The 25,276-nt window shown below is 42.6% G+C and overlaps 1 protein-coding gene across 2 annotated transcripts in view; it reads right to left on the bottom strand.

The window, feature by feature from the left end:
* Positions 1 to 3,573: 3,573 nt before the first annotated feature.
* si:dkey-34e4.1 (carboxyl-terminal PDZ ligand of neuronal nitric oxide synthase protein) overlaps positions 3,574 to 25,276 on the bottom strand; it is a 138,385-nt gene continuing 116,682 nt past the window's right edge. For both annotated transcript variants that reach the window (XM_048558479.2, XM_059638383.1), the window contains 3 exons: positions 23,384 to 23,549; positions 15,696 to 16,050; positions 3,574 to 8,725 (listed from right to left, as the gene is read on the bottom strand). In XM_048558479.2, the coding sequence (XP_048414436.1) occupies positions 8,128 to 8,725; positions 15,696 to 16,050; positions 23,384 to 23,549 (1,119 nt within the window). In that variant the 3' untranslated portion in view covers positions 3,574 to 8,127. The remainder of the gene's footprint in view (positions 8,726 to 15,695; positions 16,051 to 23,383; positions 23,550 to 25,276) is intronic.

A 25,276-nucleotide genomic window follows, 5' to 3' on the forward strand; every position in this document is an offset into this window, starting at 1 on the left:
TGGTTACTTGTTTGACTTTCATGGCATTGTTACTATAAACTTAATTTTTCATTAATATGTTTTGTTTACCCTTTCTGCTCAGTTTACTGGCTAAGATCAATCCACAATAAGCAGCTGAAGGATGTTGTCACTCTTGGATATTCCAGTGAATCAAGGAAAATGAATATCTCCCCAAACACCAGGAAGTCAAAAGCAACATAGATAGCCATACAAGCCCTTTCTGAATTGTAATTAACCTGTAGATGAGCTGCAGCTTTAACACCAAAGAAGCTTGTAAAGCCAAATTGAGTCCAAAAGAAGCTATTATGAAAGATGAAGGACAAAAGATCCTTGGCTTCAATATTCCTTGAAGCTCAAGCCTCGTAAACTGGAACCGCAAACCATGCCAGGTGCAAACACAGAGTACATACATGGCAATAGAGTAAATGGCCAATTTATGACAATTTGCTGATTATCCATTGAAATTGTACCAGGAGATTGGGGCGTTTCTGTTGGAAATGCTCCCCAACCTAGAGGTATTTTTAAGTATTTTGAATTGCAATGATCTCTTCCAGTTGGCTGTGGGTCTATCATTTCAGTGTTGTAACCAATGAACCATTTCGTGAATAAATAGCCAAAAGTAATATTTAAAACTCACATTTGGTGCAATCTGACCAGTACTATTTTAATCGCCTTATTAACTCTCTCCTAATAGCAATGTTTTTTTGTAAATAGCGAGAAGTGCCTCTCATTTCCACAAACTAAATGAATCTACTAGATGACAATAGTGGGTAGCATGTTTTTGAATCCACAGACAGGGTTAAATGTAGATAGCATATCTATTGGACATCTCAAAGTACTTGAAGCACTTTTGAAGATTGTCATTTATGTGATGGAAGAAACATGGCGGCCAAGTTACAAAGAGTAATGTGATAATGACCAGGTAATTGTTTGAGTGACATTGACGGAGGAATAAATATTGGCCAGGAATAATTCACCTGCTTTTCTTCAAACAATGTGATCAGATCTTTTATATCCACCAGAGCAGTAAGATAGATTTTAGTTTAACATCTTATTCAAAAGGATCAAATTATTGTGCTGAGCCTTGACTTTTGTGCACAAGGCCTAGACTGTGATTCAAGCCCAGAGACTAATATATCAACGGCAAAATATGTCATAAACTGAGCCACTTTTAACACACAGTAATCGGGCAATTGGAATTCTCTGCTCCATTGATGTTTTGTCACATTATGCTTACGGATTAGAAATGATAGTGTACATTATGAAATTAACACATTTTTACAAAATGTATCAAGCTTTAATTTCAAACAAGTTTTACAGCAGTAAGGTGCAATAAAAACTCTACATTTCCAACTTGGTATCAATGACAGCACTGGCTTGGTCAGGGTGGTGGGCAGAAAACACCATCCAAAATGTCATAATATATTTTTTAGAAAATTCACACTTGTAATGCAAGTCACTGTTATCATATTTACACAATAATCGCATTTACAAAGTAAAAATACAAAACATTTGAAAAACCAGCTAATTCTCAAATGTAATAAAATGTGAGGCTGGATGAACACAGCAGGCCAAGCAGCATCTCAGGAGCACAAAAGCTGACGTTTCGGGCCTAGACCCTTCATCAGAGAGGCTCTCTGATGAAGGGTCTAGGCCCGAAACGTCAGCTTTTGTGCTCCTGAGATGCTGCTTGGCCTGCTGTGTTCATCCAGCCTCACATTTTATTATCTTGGAATCTCCAGCATCTGCAGTTCCCATTATCTCTAATTCTCAAATGTGTTTGGCCAATATCTAGAACAAACTGCTAAAAAGTTGGTCAGAATATCAGCACTGTACATTAGACATACTATCCAGAAAGCAATTTATTATTCACTTCTGCAATTCTCTAATTTCTCAGCTTTATATCCATCAACACATATGGGGTGATTCATGAGCACGCAATGTGTCTTTACAATAAAATCACATAATCAGCATTCACTCACCACACTGCTTGGCCTTTTTGAAAGAGGCAGTCTCAAAATAATAAACTGCTGTTGGTTTCTGCAGCACATTTCTCTGTGCAGCATTTTGAAAGCAGCAATTTTTGTTGATGCAAGTTGCGCAACAGTTTACTGGATTCTGCCACGTGCGCTACCAGAATACATTCCATTTTAAAAAAAAGACCCTGGTCGTACCTCAAACTTGCAATGGATTCGCTTTTGTGCTTCTGATCTAGAATCGTCAATATTTTTGACAATGGTGAAGGAATGATGATGGTTACTTACATCCAAAAAGGTCGTCTGTCTAGATTTAGCAGGTTTCAGAGTTTGGTTTCTTCCATTCAGCAGTAAATTTGAATTTGTCACCTTCTATCTTGATGGATTGATCATGCCATCAAGTTGAACAAATTTCACAGACATCAAAGAAAGAAATGAGAAGCAGGTTTCAAAATTCACATTTTAATCACTCTATAGAAAGTGAAATGAAGATTGGCATATGCACACATTAAGGCACACGTGGAAGTAACAAATAAACTTAGAGAAAAAAAATTATAATTGCTAGAATAATGGAATCATTAAACGTTTTACTCAGGGAATGCAATTCCACTCTTGTAAATTTGGGTTTTCAGGGTACCATTCAAAGCTCAGTCATACCTCATTCGGAAAAACTTAGCATATTTAATGGTTTACACAGTGAGAGTAATAAGTAAAAAAAATTGAAGCTCATATCAATTCAGTTACTCGGTTGATGGCATCAGCAAAAACAGTGCAGGAGTTTGATAGCACTGAAAGCAACATCCAGATTTCCATAGGCAATTTGTTCTTATGCAGATGTTACCAGTTGGTGACATATCTGCTCAGTCAAGACATAATACACTGACCGTTTCACCTTTACTCTAACTGTAAATTACTTAAGGCTGAAACACCGGAGACTTTCTAATAGCAGAGATGTGAAACAAATATTGTGTAAACGTTAGAGATGCCCAATGTATGCCAATCATTTCAGGATGATAGCATCAAACAAACAAGAGGCGACTCAACCCATTGAATCTCTGTCAGCTCCTTCCTAATGTCCCTGCAATTTGTTCACCTAGTACTTCTCCAATTTCCTTCTGAAAGTTACAATTTATTCTGCTTCCACCACTCCTTCAGGCAGTGAATGGCATCATTGATAGAACATCTCAAACGGACTACAAAGAACACACAAAGCTGATCCAAGTTCTAGTTTCACAAATGCACTTTTCTAAATAAAAGAATTTAAAAACCTGCACACACAATGCATTAATCAAACACTGTTTCCGGGTGCTATAGTAAAGATTATTATGCTAAAATTCTGATTGCTGAGTTAATCAGTTGGTTAGTTGGTCACTCTTGATTTCATAATAATTGTGGGGCAACAATTCAAAACTGAACACAACCAAGTGAACAAAGGAATTCGATGCCAGTTGATGCTCATGTTATTGCCAGTAGAAAATGCTGAATGAGCAGAACAATTCATAGAATTATAGAATCCCTATGGTATGGAAACAGGCCCTTCAGCCCAACAAGTCCACACCTACCCTTGCAGCATCCCACCCATACCCATCCCCCTATAACCTACCCAACCTACACACCCCTGAACCCTATGGGCAACTTAGCATGGCCAAAGCACTTAATCTACACATCTTTGGACTGTGGGAGGAAACTGGTGCTCCTTGGGGAAACCCATGCAGACACGGGGAGAATGTGCAAACTCCACAGAGACAGTTGCTCCAGGATGGAATTGAAACCGGGTCCCTGGTGTTGTGAGGCAGCAGTGCTAACCACTGTGCCACCCATAATTCAAACCAGTGAAAAAGATGGCAAATGACCAAGAATCTACACTCATAGGTCTTGGTAAATGCTTTCCATTTACAAATGAATTAAGCTTCATCAGAAGCAATAAAACTCAGCAATTATTATGAGTACATTAGAACACATACTACCAATTTAACTGTAAAAAAATTCCAATCAATATTATGGCAGTTATTTCCTTACTTCAAATCTGAAAAAAAATTTTATATGTTAGAAACCAAGTTCCTACTTTTTAAGAGACAGTAATTTGAAGTCCTTAATACACTTTTTACCTACAGTCAACAAATTCTCGCTTCAATTGGCTCAGAATCAAGAACCTTTTTGGAGCAAGAATTCCAGAATTGAATATTCTAATCTCCATATATATTTCCTGATGGAATACTGATCAAAACAACCATCAGGTAACAGCTGGTGCTTAATACAGGACAATCCAATGAACCAAATGGGAAATGAGTGGAAACCCAGTGGGAGGTACTGCAATGGTAAACTGGCACCAAATGTGATCCTCTGTTGTGGCCATATCAACTGATGTATGTTTCAGTATTTGAATCTCTTTATTTTCTGTTGATTGACTGAAATTGAAAGCTGTGAACACTGTCTGGCTCCACTGCAAGCAGGATTGTCAAGATAATGTGTCATGCTCTATTGATAAAGGTCCCAAGGAGAGAACCTTGCTGCTAGAGTGAAAGCTGTATTAATATTGAAATGGGGGTCAGACACTTTGAATGTATCAAAGTTGACTCTGTGAAATTTAAAGCCATTTTTTCTTTAAAATAAATCAACATTAATTTAGAAAACAAAATTTAGAATAAAAATAGAAAAGAATGAAAATTAAACCACTGTGAATCAAAAGGTGTAAATTACTAGTTAAGAATGGAAAGTTTTAAAAAGGTACATGGAAAGTGACCGAGTGACTAATTTGAAAGAGCCTGTGCAAAGGGTCTACTGTCCTCTATTAGCAATTGGTCTGACTTTGTGCCATACTTTAAAATGAATGCTAGAAAGTTGGCAGCCTGTTTAGTGTTTCTCCTCAATTCTATTTCCATTGACTATCATTTATTTTGCACTATAGCAGAACATTAAAATATACCCAAATGGTGCTTCATCCAGCTGAAGTTTCAACCAACAAACACTCCAAGCTGTACTAGGTCAGCAAACCTTTAGTGAGCCTTAGCCCATGCATCCATCTCCAAGGAGATGCAACTGTTAGCAATTTCAGTCACAATAAGCCACAAGTATACTGTCTGCTTGACCTGCTGTGCTTTTCCAGCTCCACATTTATTGGCTCTAGCTTCCAACATCTGCAGTCCTCATTGTCTCCAAGCCACAAGTAACCTGTGTCAATATAACAGGGTGTACTGAACCAATCAAGACCGTATTTTTCTAGCCTGCTAAAACACTGCTTAACAATAAAAAAACTTTTAATCATGCGCAGTGAGTAAAATACAATCAAGCCTGTTTATCCTAACCACAAGTCTACAGTGTCAGTTCCAATCATATTTTGTTTAATGCAAACTGTGCCCAGGAGATCTTTCTGTAGGGGCACAATTTATAATAATTTTGTGCGAATCAGTTCCTACCAGGGGTGCTTCAACCTGTTACCCCATCTGCAGCCAAACAAGATTAGAGTAATGTGCTCATGCCTGCCTGTATGAGCTAGCTTTGCTGGGAACACATCTATAATCAGCTGCAGAGCTCACTGTGTTCAGATGATTTGGGATGAAAATCTGTGGAAAACTTCAAAAGGCTGCCTCTAAATCAACAGTTTAAACCTTTATTTCTGCTTTGAACCATTTAAATAATGCGGCATGCAGCTACTGGTCATCAGGAAGGATTATTCCCATCTCTTTCAAATTGCTATCAGCAATGCAAATAAAGATCAGCTGCAGATCAAGAGAAATAATTGGCCCATCTGCACAACAAAGATAGAGCTGGGTCTAGGAGGAGCGGCAGATGACAATGGTAGTCGGGCGTCAAGGGACAAGTGTCAACTGCAAAGGCAGTGCCCCACAGCCAGGGTTACAAAGCAGCCCTGTTCTATGAGAAATGAAACAGAAATTGCTGGAGCAACTCTGAGAGTGTGAGAATCTGTGGAGAAAATGCAGAGTTAACATTTCAGGTTCTGTGTGCTTGTTTCATCAGGTATGGAGGGAGTGCGGCATAGGGAAATACTTCAAAGCAGGTGTTTCATCTGTCAAGAAAATCACATGTTACAGTCCTCCAGTTTGCAATACTTTTTGTCCACTTTGCAATCCATGTAGTTTCTGGGCAAGCGACAATCTGTCCCTGACTGGCTATCCATTGGGCAGCAGCTATACAGTGGAGGCTAGGAGTCTGAAAGGATTCATGCGTATTTACAAGCTGTATTTATAGCATCTTTAGTTTAATAAAATGTCCCAGGAATTTTGTAAAGCAAATTTTAAGAAACAGACAACTGCAGCTAGATTGAAGCTGCTTGCGCAAAACGCTGTATGGTTGCCAGCAGAACTGTGTCAATGGAAACTAAGGGCACACCTGTTTCAGTTTAACTCTTGTGACTTTCAGATGTCAGGTCTGATTTTAATTCTGTGCAATTGTATGGGTTTTGAATAAGTTAAAATCACACCAGAGTGTGTGCAGCCCTAAACATCCCAATCTATTCTTACCCTGCTATGAAACATGTGGCTTTTGACTTTAGAACACATATCCCAAAGTCCAACTTTACTCTCCCTTTGCAGGCCACTTATTCTCAATTTCATTATCAGACAAAGTAAAAATGCTGAAGGGAAGATTCACATACACTTAAAGCAAGGTACAAGAAATCTAATGTCATTGGGACAAATGGTCCAGCGGCAATTGTAGGTGATCTCTCCTGAGACACAGAAGAAAGAAAGCAGCTCAAAAATAAAGCCATCATTTACTATCTGATCCATTACACATTGTGGGACATAATAGAGTTTTACTTCTGACAGACAGTAAGAATTGAGAGACAGTAAGGGAGTAGCATTGTGGCTCATCAGTTTGCACTGCTGCCTCACAGCACTAGGGACCCGGGTTCAATCCCAGCCTTGGGTGACTCTGTGGACTTTGCACGTTCTACCTGTGCCTGAATGGGTTTCCACCGGGTGCTCCGGTTTCCTACCACAGTGCACACATGTGCAGGTTAGGTGGGTTGGCCATGCTAAATTGCCTGTAGTGTCCACGGATAAGCAGACTAGATGGATTAGTTATTGGAAATGCAGGGTTATGGGGATAGGATAGGTTAGGGGAATGGGTCAGGGTGGGAACAGCATCCATGGGTCAAATGGCCTGCTTCCATACTGTAGGGATTCTAAGAATGAACACACACAATAGAGTATTCAATATTGGTATATATAGTGTAAAACTGACTCAACATAAAGATGTGCGTACAAATTGCTTTCTTAGTCAGCCCTTCAGTAAATGACAGTGTAAGAGTTCAAATTACATTTGATAATTTCACATCCACAAAGTGTACGTGGAAATGTCTTACCAAATGATGCCAGCCTCAGTAATGGGGTAATTTTAATTGATATATCCTACACTCAATTTTTCTTAAGGTCTCATTCCAATGTCCCCCTCAAATCCTATTTATCTGTAGCCTGTTGACGTCACTGTGCTGTACCCTTATATCTTTGTGGCTGTAAAAGGAATATTTGTTTAGCCAGCACCTTGTTCTGAGCTGCTGAGGGGTTCTTGAATGCTTGCAGCTTAAAGAACTTTGACAACATTACAATGAGGAGGTCACCAAATTGTTGGACAGTATATCAGAAAGAGCTCACCTTTAGAGGCTGAGGAACAAAACAACCTCTTTTAAGAAGTCTCTAATTGTTTTCTTCCCTTCCACATTGTACAAGTGACACCTACAAGTTGAACATTAGTGTGATTTACACTGTGCAGGAACAGGAAAGTGTGCCGACAGGTACCCTTCATACAATACTGAATATGACACTTTATCTCTTGCATTTCTTGATTATTACATCCCTGGAAAATGTACACTGTCTGAAGCATGTTCCTTGATAGTTTTGGATTTCTAACAGTCCATCTAGGTTTGAGCCCTGACCAACTTGGAATTGTATAGCTGGCTTGAATTCAGCCTTGATTGTTGACAATCTTGAATTTAGTGTCAAACTACAGATCTCCTACTGGAGAAATCTCCCTTCAGAAAACTAGTAATCATGTAAGGTATTGTAAAAGGCTTTCCAGACCTATCAACTCTTCCATCATTTGAAGTCAGCTGATCTGGAAATGCACACGAGTATAATTTGAGATCACTGAAGACGAAGGTCATTAAATATTCCTGTAACAACAAAAAGCTTTAGTCAGAGGTTAGATTATTTAAATTTTGATCCTCTGCATCTTCTATTGAGGCTTTTTGACGTTCTCTTGAATCTTCAGCATCATTGTCCAACAGCTCATCCTCTGAGAAGCTGATGTGCAGGCAGGTCTCATTGATTGACGGAGAAAAGGGTGGGGAGAAAGGTGGACTAGTTTCAGCCAGCTCCACACCATCACGGGAGCTGGCTTGGCTGTGGAGTGAGAAATCTATTTGGGCCATCATTGACTGAGCCTGGTTCTCACAGCTTCTGGCTATGTTTAGAGTTCTGTTTTGCTCATTTGACTCTTTGCTGAGAATCAAACCGTGAGCTTTGGCTCCTGCAGGAAGAGCTGCAGGTAGAAACTGGGTTGTTTGCTCCTCTGCAGACAGTCCAACTTCTGATTCAAAGTCAGATGGTGCAAAAGTACAGGAGGAAACATCTGTAAAACTTGATGCATCTAAAGACTGCAACAGGCTGTTCATGACCACCTGCTTGATGCAAGGCGAGGCTGTCTCAGTAGATAGCAGGAGCGACCGAGCTGAACGCTTCCTCATGATAGCTGGTGGTGGGTTTAGCCGTGGGATGATCTGATCAAACCTTGAACAAGCAAGAAAAAGAACATTTCAAACCTGGGCCCCTGCTCCTTCCGATCGCACTTCACTTACTCCTATATCATTGCCTAACAGCCATAAAACTGCAGTCAACTATCAGGCAGTTTCTCTGTATAAACATTGATTTGAGGTTTATGTTAGCCATACAAAATAGTCAACTTGTCATTTTTGATAGACCAATTGCAATTAAACATCTCGATAGGTTACGCTGAGTGCTGTCTGCAAATGGATCTTTATATTTGTGACACTGTCTTTCCTTTAGTTGAAAGCTTCATTTACTGGTAGAAATGATAATTCCATGCAATTTGGCTAATTTTATTGCTTGGGGTGTAATATGAACAGAACTATAAAACAATCTCCTAGACAATGTCCACATTAATTTATCCATTCAGGCTGGAGAGTACATTGCAACTTTGAAAAATTCTCAAATCCATCACTATCTTAAAAAAACTTTCAATTTAACAGTGAGCAGTAAAAAGTGATGGAAGCAAAATACAATCCACAAATCCATTTAACATGATCAAATTGCTTTCTTTTAGTACCATCGGAAAACAAAAGGAAAATTTTATGAATGGAAAACATCTGAGCGGCAGATTTTAACTCAGGATGTAAGAGCAGATGAGCAGCAGGGAGGTGTGTGCAGGCAGTGTCTGTGATGGCATTAGTGCGAGGCTTGGACACTGCAACTTTTGAGCCTTTGGAGGAGAGGACTCCTGCACAAATCCACTGGAAATGATGAAACAGCAAAAGCAGGAATTGTGCAATGAAAATGGGAGCAGGGAAAAACACTTATTTTCCACTGTCACCACTGGGCAATGTTCTAACTGGGCCTCTACGTGTAATCACTGTCGGTATTTAACAAAATCATTTGGGAAGAAAACCGTTCATTTTCTACAAGCATTGCAAGACTTGACTCAGTAACCCAGTAGTAAGTTTGTAATCTGGTGAAGTTTGAATTATCCCACTTGAGAAACTTTCAATTCCACTGGTCACTGATTGGGTTTAAGATGAATCTGATGATTTACAATGTTGTTTTGTCAATGATAAAGATATGAGCCTATGGAAAGGCAAAAGCTGCATTTACACATGGATTTACAATCTGCATACTAATTGCAGTAAGGATCTGACAAAATTTATGTGAAATGACTGCAAACTACCGTTCACAGAAATTAGAATGCAGTTTTTACAAGACAGTTCAACATGTGCACATAGAGCAGCAGCTGGGGTAGACTAATTATAGAAGAAGCAAGGGCTCTCTGCCACTCAACTCTCATATGGCTTCACTACAAATCTCGTCCATCTTTTTCTCATTCTATTGCAAAGGTCAACTTCTGTAAAATTCATCCAAACAAGTTCTGCTCAGCTTTGTGGAGTCACAAATTGCTACTGGTCCATGCCAAATAGCTGAACATCCTGGACCACTGTTACACAACTATCAAAGACGCCTACTGCTCCAATCCCCTTCCCACAGTTTGGAAAATCATATCACAGCGTTGTGTTCCTCCTCCCAGATTACAAGCAGAAGCTGAAACAGGAGGATCCTTCACAAAAATGCTGGTTCGAGTTAGCGGAAGACCATCTCCGAGACTGCTTGGAATCAGTGGGCTGGACTGTGTTCAAGTACTCAGCGGAAAATCTCGACAAGTGCACCGTACCATCGCGGGCTTCATTATGAAGTGCGGAGAGGACTGTGTAGCAAAGAAGTAAATCCGGGTGTTCCCCCATTCCTTAGATGAATCAAGAAATCCATTCCCAACTGAAGACCACATGTGCAGCATTCAAGTTGGAGGACCCAGTCACTATAGTGGAAATCCAGAAATGACCCCTGCAAAGCCATCAGAGATGCCAAGAGGCAATACCAGACCAAGTTAAACATAGAACATAGAACAGTACAGCACAATACAGGCCCTTCGGCCCACGATGTTGTGCCGACTTATTATCCTAAACTAAAGATTAAACTACCCTGCATACCCTATATTTTACTATCATCCATGTCCCTATCCAAGAGTTGCTTAAATGTCCCTTAAATATCTGACTCCACTACCACTGCCGGCAGCGGATTACATGCCCATCACTCTCTTTGTAATGAGCCTACCTCTGACATCTCCCCTAAACCTTCTTCCAATCACCTTAAAATTATGCCCCCTTGTCATTTCTGCCCTGGAAAAGTCTCTGACTATCCACTCTGTCTATGCCTCTCATCATTTTGCACATCTCTATCAAGTCATCTCTCAACATTCTTTGTTCCAATGAGAAAAACCCTAGTTCCCTCAACCTTTCCTCATAAGATCTGCCCTCCAGTCCAGGCAGCATCCTGGTAAATCTCCTCTGCATCCTCGCTAAAGCTTCCACATCTTTCCTATAATACGGTGACCAGAACTGAACACAATGTTCCAAGTGTGGTCTCACCAAGGTTTTATAGAGCTACAGCATAACCTCGTGGCTCTAAAACTCAATTCCCCTCCAAAACATCATTTGCCTTCTTAACAACCCTATCAACTTGGGTAGCACTTTGAGGGATCTATGGACTTAGACCCCAAGATCCCTCTGTTCCTCCACACTGCTGAGAATCCTGCCATTAGCCCTGTATTCTGCATTCAAATTAGACCTTCCAAAGTTAGACAAAACAAAGTTAGAGGCCCAATCCAACCATACAGACCCCCACTGTCTGCGGCAAGGCTTAAACAACATTACGGGACACAAAATGAAGCAGAACAGGATAGTGGACAAGGACACATCCCTCCCTGACGAGCTCAATGCTTTCAATGCTCAGTGTGAGCAGAATGCCAGTGGCGTGGTGTCATGCCCTGACAGCCCCGGATGCATCTGTGCCCACTGTCACCACTTCAGACGCCAGATCATTCTTCCTGGGAGTCAACCCAAGGAAAGCACTAGGTCCAGGTGGAGTCCCCGGCCGAGTACTCAGATCCTGTGTGGGCCAACTAGTGGAGCTATTCACTGACATCTTCAACCTCTCCCTCCTGCAGGCTGAAGTCCCTATCTGCTTCAAGGAATTGACCATCATCCCTGTACCGAGGAAAACACATGCAATATGCCTTAATAACGACTGCCCAGTGGCTCTGATCTCCATAATTATGCAGTTTTTCGAGTGGCCAGTCATGGCCCACATCAATTCTAGACTCCCAGCCTGCTTTGATCCTCTTCAATTTGCCTACTGACACACCAAGCCTACAGCAGACGCCATTGCCTTAGCTCTGCACTCATCGCTGGGATATCTGGACAACAAGGAAATCTACGTCAGACTCCTGCTCATTGACTACAGCTCCACCTTCAACACCGTTATCCCCTGCAAACTGATCTCAAAACTCTGAGACCTAGGTTTTGGCTTAGCCCTCAGATTCCCGACTCTCAGACTGCAATCATTGAAGATAGACAAATGCAGCTCCTCCACAAGAACACTCAACAATAGAGTCCCCCCCAGGGATGTGTCCTCAGCTCCCACTTTACTCCCTGTACACCTATGACTGTGTTGCCAAATTCTGAACAAATGCCATTTACAAATTTGCTGACAATATCACTGTGGTAGGCTGGATATCAAACAATGATGAGTCAGAATGCAGAAAGGAGATAGAGGGTTTGGTGACATGGTGCAATGACAGCAACCTCTCTCTCAACATCAGCAAAACTAAAGAACTGATCATTGACTTCAGAAAGAAAAGAGGAGAACACGCCCCCACCTACATCAATGGAGCTGAGGCTGGGAGGATGGAGAGTGTCAAGTTCCTCGGTGTGACGATAACCAATAACCCATGTCGTGGAATTCCCACATAGGTGCGACAGTCAAATAGGCACAACAATGCCTGTTCTTCCTGAGGCAGCTCAGGGAATTTGGCATGTCCATAAAGTCCCTCACCAACTTCTACAGATACACATAGAAAGCATACTGTCTGGGTACATAACAGCCCGGTACGGCAACTGCTCTGCCCTGGACTGTAAAAAACCACTGAAGTTTGTGTGCACGCCCCTGTCTCTCACAGAAAGCAACCTTCCATCCATGGACTCCATTTACACAGCTCACTGCCGCGGAAAGGCTGCCAACATCATCAAAGACCCATCGCACCCTGGTAATGATCTCCTACAACCTCTTCCGTCAGGCAGTCAGTACAGAACCTTGAATACATGCACCGACAGGTTCAAGAGCATCTTCTTCCCTCCTATTATTAGACTGATGAATGGACTCTCTAATTTCAAATAATGCTGATCTTGCTAATGTTGAACTTGCTTAACACACGTCCTGTACAATGTAACCTGTATGCCTCTGTCTAGTTTCTTTCATCGTATGATTCTGTATGTCCTCGCTTACTATGATCTGCCTGTGTTGCTTATCAACAAAGCTTTTCATTGTACGTAGGTACATGTGACAATAAATCAATAAATCAATCAATCAACCAACAGTGGCAGGTAGGTGTGCTACTCTGTACAATTTCTCACCCATGCCAGATTACAGACCACTGTCTTGCCTATCTTAGATAGGCAACGTAACAGTCTGGAGGACGAATACCCGTCTTTCAACTCCAAAGAAGTTATCTTTGAATGTTGTTGAACGTCAAAGAAGTGCCTCAGAAAACTGATACTGAGAACATTGTCTCACATTATCATATATTTAAATGGGAGGATTCCACAAATGGATTGCGGGAAGAATAAAAAAGGAACAAGGGAACTCACTGGAAACAATTCAATGGCAGAAGCCAGCAGAAAAGTCTTTTGACAATTTTTTAACCTTAGAAATGAAAAAGCACTGATTTAAGCACGTGGACGTATTCTAAAAATGTACAAATTCACCAAAAACCATTGCACTTTCATTCAACTTGAAGCAATCAACTAGTAAATGTTGAAAGCAAGACAGTTTTCCCAGTGATGTTTGATGGATTGAAGGAGGCAAACTTCATTCCCGATGGAGCAGAGCACAAAGTCTTCTAAAGACATTCCACTCCTGATCCAAGTAGTCCTGCTGGAAACTACGCATGCCTGAACTTCAGATGCAACATCACTGTGACATTTCCCAGTCAACTGATAGAGTGAGTTGTCAAAGTATTAGACTCATACATGACAGAGTAGTCACCTGAGAGTCATCAGAGGGGATCAAAATAGCAGACCAGTGAAGATGAGTAGAAAATTAGAGTGGGGGATTCTTTGGAAGTCCCTTTGCGCTCTGCTGGGGAGCTGAATGCCTCTGTCCCCCTAAAAAAGGGTGTGGTTTCCTGATTATAAATCTGAGTTGGCAGCATGTTTGAGGTTTATGTCATTCACAGATTAGTAAGAACCAGAGGAAGTCACGCTTTTTTACTGTACTTCTTTTCTGAGAATGGCCTATTCATGGCAATTCATGAGAACTTTGCATTAGATGCAAAATATATTGAGAGCTCTTCCAAATGAGCCTTCTTTTAAGCTTGAATGGGCACAGTTCATTATGCAAACACATCTCATTTCCATGAAGTTGATGGTCTGTATTCAGGATCACTCACGGCTCTTCATCTCAAATGCAGTTTACCAATTACCATGATTAGATCTGTGATCTGAATCCCTGCACCAGATGCCTGGTTGTCAGAAGAGAAATGCTTAAACAGTTCAGTGATGACAGCTGAACAAGTTTGCATCCGGTTTTTTATTCGAGTTTAATTTTCTAAAAGTGAAAAGAAGCACGATGCTTTATTAAGTAGATCAAAACAGATAAATACTACAGATAATAAAATGTGAGGCTGGATGAACACAGCAGGCCCAGCAGCATCTCAGGAGCACAAAAGCTGACGTTTCGGGCCTGGACCCTCTCTGATGAAGGGTTCAGGCCCGAAACGTCAGCTTTTGTGCTCCTGAGATGCTGCTTGGCCTGCTGTGTTCATCCAGCCTCACATTTTATTATCTTGGAATTCTCCACCATCTGCAGTTCCCATTATCTCTAATTACTACAGAGATGGCTCAGCACTGCTAAAACGCAAGCCGATTTCAAGTCTTGATCAAATCAGGTCTGAAAGCACATTAAAAGCAAATTTATCTGAATTCCCCAATAGCTCTGTATCAGGAATGATGAGTCTTGGTCTGCTTTGAATAGTTGGATCAGAGTCAAGTTAGCAGATTCAATAGACTTTAGCATCTTGAGACAAGACCAGCAGAATGACTTTGCTTTCTGATACATGTCTGATCATTCTTATGTGTGCACATTAATTTGACACAAGGATGAAATCAAGAGAACAATTTAACGGGAAAGATTCCTGACTTGGGTGAGAGTTCCTGACAGGCAGACATGTCTTTCCTCTCAATCGTAGAGCCCTACCTCACCAACAAACAGTACCTTGGACATATGAGGGAGGAAGGGTGAAAGTTACGGTCACAGAGGGGGAGAAATGAAATTAGACCAAACTTATAAAAACTTATGGAAGAGTTGGAATTCTGTCACTGGTGGGACTGGGTGAGGTGGGCTGCTCACCTGATACCTGAATGCGAGTGTTAATATTGTTGCTGAAGAACTCAGGAAAGGAGAAGCGGAGGAGAAAAGAAAGAAAAGAGGCACATAAATCAAATAGGTGATACATGCAGATGATAGAATATAAGCTTATTTCTTAAAATATTATACAGAAACCCAAAAGTGAGAAAACTGACAAAAATGTGGGAAATGATATTTTAGCCACAGCACTTTTTCTGGCGATAAGGAGACAGCGTAGATTATTTATTCTCTTTCCTTTCTTCTTGTTGTCAGGCAAACAAAATCACCACACAACAAAAGGAAAACGAGTGGTTGACAGTGTGCGTGACCACAGTTCACATTGCTCAGTGATAGACACAGAATGAAGGGGATGTTTAAAACACTGGGGATCCAATGTTCTATAGCCTGTTTGCTTCCTTACTCCAAACTAGATGGCAAAATAGGCAGCGAGGTAAGATTGTAGGATTGTGGCTTGTGCAGCTCAGAAAGAGCAAGCAGAAAGAGGTAACTTTACCTTTCATTCTTCATGTCCAGGCTCAGGTCTTCCAGTTTAGAGTCAGCAGCAATCTCACCAGTGGCAGTAGTTTTTTCACTGCCCTCTGAGACTTCAATCCTTCTGCTCCCCTCTTTCTTCTCAGTCGTTGTCTGGCAGTGACTACTTTCCATTGTTAAATCTTGGTTCTCTTTATCTAAATTCATGAGATTAGCGAATGACTGATTGTTGTCATGGCTGATCCATGTGCTCGGCCGACCAGAAGCAATAAGAACACTTCCTGGGGTTGAGGTGGAAGGTCCATTCGTTATCAGATTGTGGTGGTGAAGAGTCAACAATGAAATCCGTTCAGAAATGGAGCTCATACTCGTGTCAACTGAGGAAACAACAAAAGATAAAACATCCATTAGTCAATTACAGGCTTCTCAAGGTTAGAATCCATTTATGGTAATCCACTTTTTGCACAAGTTTAGCGTCATTTTATGTAGAAATAATTCCCACATGTTGCAAACAATTATTACTGTTCTTACAGGATAGTACATTTGGAATTTGTGAAGTGATGTTTCTAATCAGTGTTTTATATCGCATCAGAGGCAGATGCTACAAGTGCCAACTCTACATTAAACATATTGCAAAGGTTATTGTAATGCGTGGACATGCCAAATTTTTCTATATCCCATAACCAGAGGATAAAGTACAATTGCATTGATGTCATCCTTGGACTTTAGGCCTTTATAAAAATAATATCTGCTAGCTTCACCGTTCAGCTCATAGGAAATGGATTGCCGATTTAGATACACTATTTTTCAACTTTTCTAAGTAACTGACAGTGACTGGGTTTCCTTGGGGAAACCCAGCACTTGGACTGAGATGATTGCTGCTCATTCCAGTCCTTTAAACCCACCTGCTGGAATCAAAATGTTTGGCTGTGACACCTCCTGCCCAGGCAACAGCCCCTCTCCACACTATCCCTTCCAAGGTCTTCTTGACGAGGCCTCTGACTTCCCTGTTTCCCAGGATCCCACACTGCGGAAACAATTCCAGTTTCGATCTGCTTCTCAGGCCACCAACCTTATCCACTGAAGCCTGTAAGCTCCCATCTCCGCCATACTCAAGGATCAGCAACACCACATTTGGTGGTATAATGGACAGTGAAGAAGGCTATCTAAGATTACAAAGAGATCTTGATCAATTGGGTCAATGGGCTGAAGCAAGGTAGATAGGGTTTAATTTGAATAAATGCAAGGTATTACAATTTAGTAAAACAAACGCTGGCAGCATTTATAGAATTAAAGTAGGGCTTTGGGTAGTGTTGTAGAACATAGAGACCTAGCGGGTTCAGATACATAATTTTTTGAAGCTTGCAAAAGATGTAGACAGGGTGGTTAAGAAGGCATTTATCATGGTTGCCTTCATTGCTCAGAGCTTTGAGTTTAGGAGTTGGGACGTTATATTGACGTTGTACAGGGCATTTGAGAGGCCTCTTTTGTAGGACTGTGTCCAGTTCTGGTTTATCTGTTGTACGAAAGGATACTTTTAAATTGGAGTGAGTTCAGAAGAGATTCACCAGGATGTTGCTGGGAATGGAGGGCTTGAGTTATGGGGAAAGGCTGGATAGGCTGAGACCTTTTTCTCCTGGAGTATAGGAGATTGAGTGGTGACCTTGTTGAGGTTTATAAAACCATGATAGGTATGGATAAGGTGTCTTTTCCCTAGGGTGAAGGAATAGGGGGCATGTTTTTTAGGTGAGAGAGAGAGATTTAAAAAAGACATGAGGGGCATTTTTTTACAGAGTGATTTACGTGGACACTGAACCTCCAGAGGAAGTGGAGGATGTGAGTACAGTTGTAGCATTTTAAAGATAAGTAAGAAATGTTTGGAAGGATTTGAGCCAAGCAGGTGGTTCTAATTTTGTTTGGGATTATGGACTGGTTAGACCAAAGGGTCTATTTCTGTGCTGTCAGGGTCCATGACTCTACCTTCACCACTGAGATTAACCAACCCCTTCCACCCACTCCAGATCAGCTCCTCTCCCCCAAGGGAGGTCCTTATGGGTCCTGTAGCTGCTACCTGTTCCCCACTGGCTGGAAGCTAAGTTCATCTGTCAATTAGACTGGTCTCCAGGCAGGGAACTAGCTGTTGACACCCTGTCAGAGAATCCCTAATTCGAAGAGCCTTGCCTTCCTGACCTCACCCTGCTGCCCCTGAGGGTCATGTAATTCAAAACAGGCTGAACCCACAGTACAATGGTGCCAAATGTCCCCACACTTTGTCTGTGCAATCTCTATGAACAATCACCAAACACAGTGGTCGAACAACAAAGGAATAATCCCGGAGACGCATACAGCCATTGAGAAGTCCCTAGAATCCTCAGCGTGGAAGTAGATATGATGTACATGTACACAGGGATCGACCAGCCCCACACAGACTAACACCCTGGTTTCCTATAGTACTGCACTTGGATACATCATCCCATGTACATAACTTGTGAACGCCAGTGACATCCTGAGGTTTAGGGGGAAGCCAGACTGCTTCACTGTGCGTGGATTCTATAAGCTGGCTGCTGAGTGGGAGTGTTCATACTTACTGTGTCACAATTATGCAGCTAACGTGGCACAACATGGGCACCAGTCAGTCTGAAGAATTCAAAACATTACCAACAGATCAATAGATTCCGAAATAATTTCCAAATCCAAAGACAAGGCACAGAGACTGAAAATACTTGTTTGTGATTGGGATACTTACAAAAGGGGTGGCACAGTGGCTTGAGGGGCAGCACAGTGACTCAGTGGTTAGCACTGCTACCTCACAGTGTCAGGGCCCTTGGTTCAAGCCCACCCTCAGGTGACTGTCTGTGTGGATTTAGCACACACTGCCCGTTTCCTCTGGGTGCTCCAGTTTCCTCCCATAGCGCAAAGATGTGTAGGTCAGGTGGATTGGCCATGCTAAATTGCTCACAATATCTAGGAATGTACAGGCTAAGTGAATTAGCCACAGGATGGGCAGGGTTGTGGGTTCTGGGTGGGATGCTGTTTGGAGGAATGGTGTGGATGTGATGGGCCAAATGCTTCCACACTGCAGAGATTCTATGAAACAACAAAGCTTTCTTGGCAATCTTATCCTGCAGATTGGAGCTCTGTGGTACTTGTGGGTGGTGAGGGGGCAGTATACTAGTGTGCTGAGGAGTGTTTATTGAATTTAGGGGGTCTTCATTTCCTCCTTCCTACTCAAAGGTAGGTCTGACCCAGAGGATCATGACTTGCACTACAGGGAAAGGAAACAGGCATGTCCTAAATCCATCCCAGCCAGAATGGGAATCAAATCCTGTGCTGTTGGCACAAATCTAGCCCATATTGATCATCCTCAAAAGATAACCAGTGTCCCTAGAAGTCATTTGCTACATAACATACACTTTTACATTATATGTTGTAGGCTGGCACGATGGACAGTGGTGGTAAAGCTTAGTTTCCCAAATTGTGGGTCAAGATCCCCACAGGAGATGAAATCCGGAAATGATAACTCCCAACGGCACCCATGGAGTGCAAGGGGACAAAGGGGAAATGGAGCCAGTTGAGTCCAGACTCATTGGCTGAGGACTGGATGGTCAGTACCCAGGTGCAGAGCAACCCTGTTGGCAGGCTAATCAGCTAATGACAGATCTACAGCATATCACATCCATACCGGTTAAAAACAACGATTCTAATCCCATTTTGCAGCATTTAGCCCATTGTCGTGTATGCCTTGGCATGACAAGCGTACATCTAAATACTACTTAGATAGCAAGGTGGAGAGTTGCATAAACACAGCAGGCCAAGCAGTATCATAGGAGCAGGGAAGCTGACGTTTCGGGCCAAGACCCTTCTTTAGAAATGGAGGTGGGGGGAAGGAAGGGGGTTCTGAAATAAATAGGGAAAGAGGGGGAGGCGGATAGAAAATGGATGGAGGAGAAGATAGGTGGAGAGAAGACAGACCGGTCAAGGAGGCGGGGATGGAGCCAGTAAAGGTGAGTATAGGTGGGGAGGTAGAGAGGAGATAGGTCAATCCAGGGAGGATGGGCAGGTCAAGGGGGCGGGATGAGGTTAGTGGGTAGGAGTTGGGAGTGGGGCTTGAGGTGGAAGAAGGGGATAGGTGGGAGGTAGGACAGGTTAGGGAGGCGGTGACAAGCTGGGCTGGTTTTCGGATGTGGAAGGGGTGGGGGGGAGATTTTGAAGCTGGTGAAATCCACATTGATACCATTGGGCTGCAGCGTTCCCAAGCGGAATATGAGTTGCTGTTCCTGCAACCTTCGGTAGCATCATTGTGGCACTGCAGGAGGCCCAGGACGGACATGTCGTCTAAGGAATGGGAGGGGGGAGTTGAAATGGTTCATGACTGGGAGGTGCAGTTGTTTAGTGCGAACTGAGCGGAGGTGTTCTGCAAAGTGGTCCCCAAGCCTCCGCTTGGTTTCCCTGATGTAGAGGTAGCCACACCGGGTATAGCGGATGCAGTGTACCACATTGGCGGATGTGCAGGTGAACATTCACTTGATGTGGAAAATCATCTTGGGACCTGGGAGGGGGATGAAGGGAGAGGTGTAGGGGCAGGTGTAGCACTTCCTGCGGTTGCAGGGAAAAGTGCTGGGTGTGGTGGGGCTGGAGGGGAGTGTGGAGCGGACAAGGGAGTCACAGAGAGAGTGGTCCCTCTGGAAGGCCAATAAGGGTGGGGAGGGAAAAGTGTTTTTGCTGGTGGGGTCGGATTGCAGATGGCGGAAGTGTCGGAGGATGATGCATTGGATCCGGAAGTTCAAAATCCCACACCCGCATCCCCACCCCCCCCCACCCGCACCCTCCCCCCCCCCCATACCGCATCCCAAAACCAGCCCAGCTCGTCCCCGCCTCTCCAGCATCTGCAGTTCCTACTATCTTTAAATACTTTTCAAATGTTTTAAAGGTTTCTGCCTCATCTGAGCAACACCAATCATTCACCCATCAGGACAGAGCAGAATCAGGAATGCCTCTGCAATCATTCTTGCTCATCGTGAGACCTGGAAGGATCTGTTGAAGACTGCTGGAGCCTGTCCTACCCAGTAAGTTTGACATGGCTGCCAGTTTTTTGTTTCATTTTTTATTTTCACATGTACTTAAGTAGAAAAGTACAGGAGTGCAGTGAAAAGTCGATAAAGTTGCCGCGCAGGGTGCCACCTCAGGAACACGTATCTCTGTCCAAAATCTTAGAACAAGGTAGAAAGTTAAACATTGCAGTAATTATAGTACAGCATCAAACATACAAGATAAGGCTAAAAGTTACACATTGCAGACCTTCTTAGTTTGAAGTAGAAAATAATGAAATAAAACTGAAAGTTTAAACATGACAGTTTTTCTTAAGTGATTAGCCATGATGGGACTGCACTTTGAGGAATCACCTCGAGACTGGAAATCCACACTGATGCCACACCAGGTGGAAGGTGACTGGGTGTCGGAGGCCAGCAGTCCATGAGTGGGAGAAAGGAGAGAAGGAGAAATTAGCACTTCTCACCACCCCCAACCCTGACTCTGCTGAAGTCTGCCCCACGCTGCAGCCTGGCAGAAAACATCTCCTTTCCTCTCTTCTCTCAAGATGTCTGGAGTCCACTCCCTGACGCAGGAATGGCATTCCCCCGCGGGTGTGAGAGACAGTGTACGTGTGCAAGTGAGTGAAGGGATGTGTGAGTGAGAACAAGAGAGTACATACAACTGTGTCTGAACAAGTGAGGGTGAGAGAGAATGTAAAGAGCTGAGTATGTGTGACAGAGAATGATGAGCGAGTGTAAATGAGTGTTTGTGAGAAAGCAATAAATGAACATGTGAAAGAATAAGGGAGGCAGAGTGAGTGAGTGAGTGAGTGATTGATTGAGCATGTATAATTGAGTATGTGTGATATACAGCCCTACAGTCCACACTCCCAGCACTCAAACTTGGAGTCCTGGCAAGTTTCAAACACTCCAAACAGGGTTAGTGGGGAGGGGCATTTCTCAAGCACTGTAGTACAGGCTCCAATGTCCTTCCATCACAAAGCTCTCCCACTCTTACCACCTGGAATTAGCATGTATTGGAAAGATTTACTAATTAATACCGAACCTGTTTGCCCATGTTGTGAAACACATCTTCCTTGAACATCAAGCCCTGGAGTGGAACTTGACCCCAGGCTCTCTAGCTTAAAAGCAGTGATGCTACCATTGTGCAACAAGGCCTCCCTCAGAAGAAGGTAACTTTACCAATGTTTAAGTTGAAGAAAGGTGAACCAAGGATTCTGGTCATTATTAAGCAACATCACAGAGAGAAAAAAAACTCAGTCTTTAGTATACTGTTGGTTGTGGCAGTTAGCTGTGAACACAAAGATTGCTTTATATCTTATTCATTCATGGGATGTGGGTATCACTATCTAGCCTGCTTTTATTGGCCGTCCCTAATTGCCCTTGAGAAGGTGGTGGTGAGCTGCTTTCTTTTATCACTGCATTCCATGTGCTGTAGGTTGACCCACAGTGCCTTATGGAAGGATTTCCAGGATTTTGACCCATTGACAGTGAAGGAATGGCGAAACATTTCCAAGTCAGGATGGTGAATGGCTTGGAGGGGTGCTTGCAGTTGGTGGTGATCCCATGTATCTGTTGCCCTTGATCTTCGATGGAAGTGGTCATGGGTTTGGAAGGTGTTCTCTAAGGATTTTTTGTGAATTTATGCAGTGCATCTTGTCGATAGTACACACTGTTGCTAGTGAGCATTGGTGATGGAGGGAGCAGATGTTTGTGGATGTTTGCGGTCTGCTTTGTCCTGGATGGTCAAACTCTCAAATTCAGGCAACTGGGGAGTATTCCATCACACTCCTGATTTGTGCCTTGTAGACAGTAGACAGGCTTTGGAGAGTCAGGAGGTGAGTCGCTGTCCACTGTAGTCCTTACCTCTGACCTGCTCTTGTAGAGTCATAGAGTGATACAGTCACACAGCGTGGAAACAGATCCTTCAGTGCAACAAGCCCACACCGACCCTTTTGCCAAACTAAACTCATCCCACTTGCCCGAATTTGTCCCGTCTCTCTCCAAAGCTTTTCTATTCATGTACTAATCCAAATGTCTTTTAAACATTATAACTTGAAACCATTCTAATTATGTGGCGAGTCCAGTTGACCTTCCAGTCAAATGTAACCACAAGGATGTTGATATCAGGGGATTCAGTGGTGGTAACATCATTGAATGTCAAGGGACAGTGGGTAGATTGTCTCTGAATGGAGATGGTCACTGCCTGGCATTTGTGTGGCATGAATGTCACTTGCCACTTGTCAGCACAAGCCTGGGCATTATCCAGATCTTGCTGCATTTGAACATGGACTGCTTCAGTTTCTGAGGAGTCGTGAATGAACATTGTGTAATCATTGGCGAACATTCCCAATTCTGACCTTGTGGTGGAGGGAAGATCCAACTGAAGATGGTGGGTGTTGGACACTGCCCTGAGATACACCTACTGAGATGTCCTGGAGCTGAGATCACTCACCACCAGTAACTATGACCATTTTCCATTTGTGCCAGCAATGACTCCAAACAATTCAACAATCTTGAGAGCTCAGCAGAGCATCACTGGCTGCACTACACTTTAGGACATTGCTAGGTCATGACAGTCACTATATAAATGCAAAGACGTCCATTTTCTATATAATTGGACAGCATGATCTTGTTGAATTTCTGGAGTATTCCTTACCTGTCTGCTGTGCACTCATTCTGTTCTCAAAATCCTTCAACTGCTTGACCAAGAGGGAGACATGTTGTAGGAGATCCCTGTTCTGTAGAATGAGCTGGTGAACACGGGCCTGCGACTCAATTCTAGCCGCCGTCTCAGCTGATAATTGATCTTTCAGCAGATGCACCTGGCACAACAAAAGGAACTGAATCTGTGATTCATTAACAGTGGAAGTTTGTATTCAGTATGGTTTCCATCCTAAATACCCACCCTTTCAGATTGATGATACTGTAAATAAGCTCACAGCTCAGCAAACAGCTATAGGCAACTGCTGAATGATATCTTCAGATTTCAAACATGTGTGTTTACTTCTAGTTGACAATACCTAGACTGTGCTGCTCTGATACAACAAAGAGCTAATCACAGGCGACGTTCAAAGCTGAATAATGATACTGATGCTTGGTAAACATTGTCAAATATTCTCTCTGAATAATGTTGAATAGCAGTAATGAAGTTTACTCTCTCAAACACTGACGTCTTCTCCAAAAATGATCCCAATTTGTCCACTACTTGGCCAGATCCACTGGATCAAATATCAAACAAGCAGTTCATTGGCTCAGGTGAGAAATCCCTGTAGAGATTAATACCTTTAAAAATAAATTCGAATTTTCAGTGAGATGACAAGAATCCAAATTTTAAGAGTTTTACTCTAACAAACAAAAAACAACCATACTTTTATGTATGAAACTTCGATTCCAGACAAGTTGAAAAGTTTCCCCACATAATTTTTAAAACAATCAAAAATCACTGGCCTCCCCCCACCAAGTCACGTGTTTATATTTCAATCTCTCCTTTAAGTGAACACCAATTCTCCCAGAGACAGTCCAAAGCTATTTTCCATTCCCAGTGAACTGCCTATCTTATGTTTCTCCAGACTTGCAACTGTAAACTCAGGACTGACTGCCACATTGAGGGTTACCCTCTAGTCAAAGCTAGACAAAGCTTTCAGCCTTGTTTAATCCTCACTAACTTGGTTTCTTCAATCTGAACCAGAGCTCCTAGCTGCTTCACTGTGGTGAATAATCATTACAGCATTTTCTCCACTTCAAGTGCAAGGCTGACTACCTGGATCACTCTGATTGCTGTCTCTCATTCCTGCAGATCTATTAAGTTCAGGATTATCTGAAGAAACATGCAACTTATTATCACAATGGCTTTCTGTTGATTTTCCCTTCCTAAAATCTATTTGAATACACTGTGAATCATGTGGATCCAAGTACAAATGGCATTTAGGTATTCTCTAGATCCCAACCCAATTCGAGCTAGCAATGATAATAACAGCCTAAAGCATAACAGTTTATAAAACCTGACATTACAAACAGGTTGCTGAGTGACTCGAACAGTCTACCCACGCCTGATACTGATGGACCTGATTTAGGCCTGTGTTTTCCAATAGCCAGATGGTTGGTTCTGTAGGTGAGATTTACATATGGGGATCCTTTGGGACCCCCATCATAGCAGACTCTGAAGGAATTGACCAGAAAATTGAAAATTCCGCTTGGCACTCGCTTCTGCCATCCACACCCCACCCCACCTCCCCCGGAGCCGAACCTGCCCATTCCACCCAGACACGATATCTTACACTCACCCTGATTTACCCTAATCACTCCATCACTCTACTGGTTCTATTGCCACCTTGTGCCTGGCAATCTGGTAGCTGGAACCCTATCTCCTGGAACCCCATTTACCTGGCATCTCCCCTGACCTACCTGACACCTTAATAACCTGGAGCCCTATCCTCTACCCACTTGGCACGCTATTTATCTCGCACCCTAAACCCCCAGATACCCTCACACCTACCTTATGAACTTAACCTTTCACAGGAATTGTCGAAGTGGCTGTCTGTGATGCTGG

This window comes from Stegostoma tigrinum, chromosome 29, assembly GCF_030684315.1.
Source record: "Stegostoma tigrinum isolate sSteTig4 chromosome 29, sSteTig4.hap1, whole genome shotgun sequence".
Taxonomy (NCBI): domain Eukaryota; kingdom Metazoa; phylum Chordata; class Chondrichthyes; order Orectolobiformes; family Stegostomatidae; genus Stegostoma; species Stegostoma tigrinum.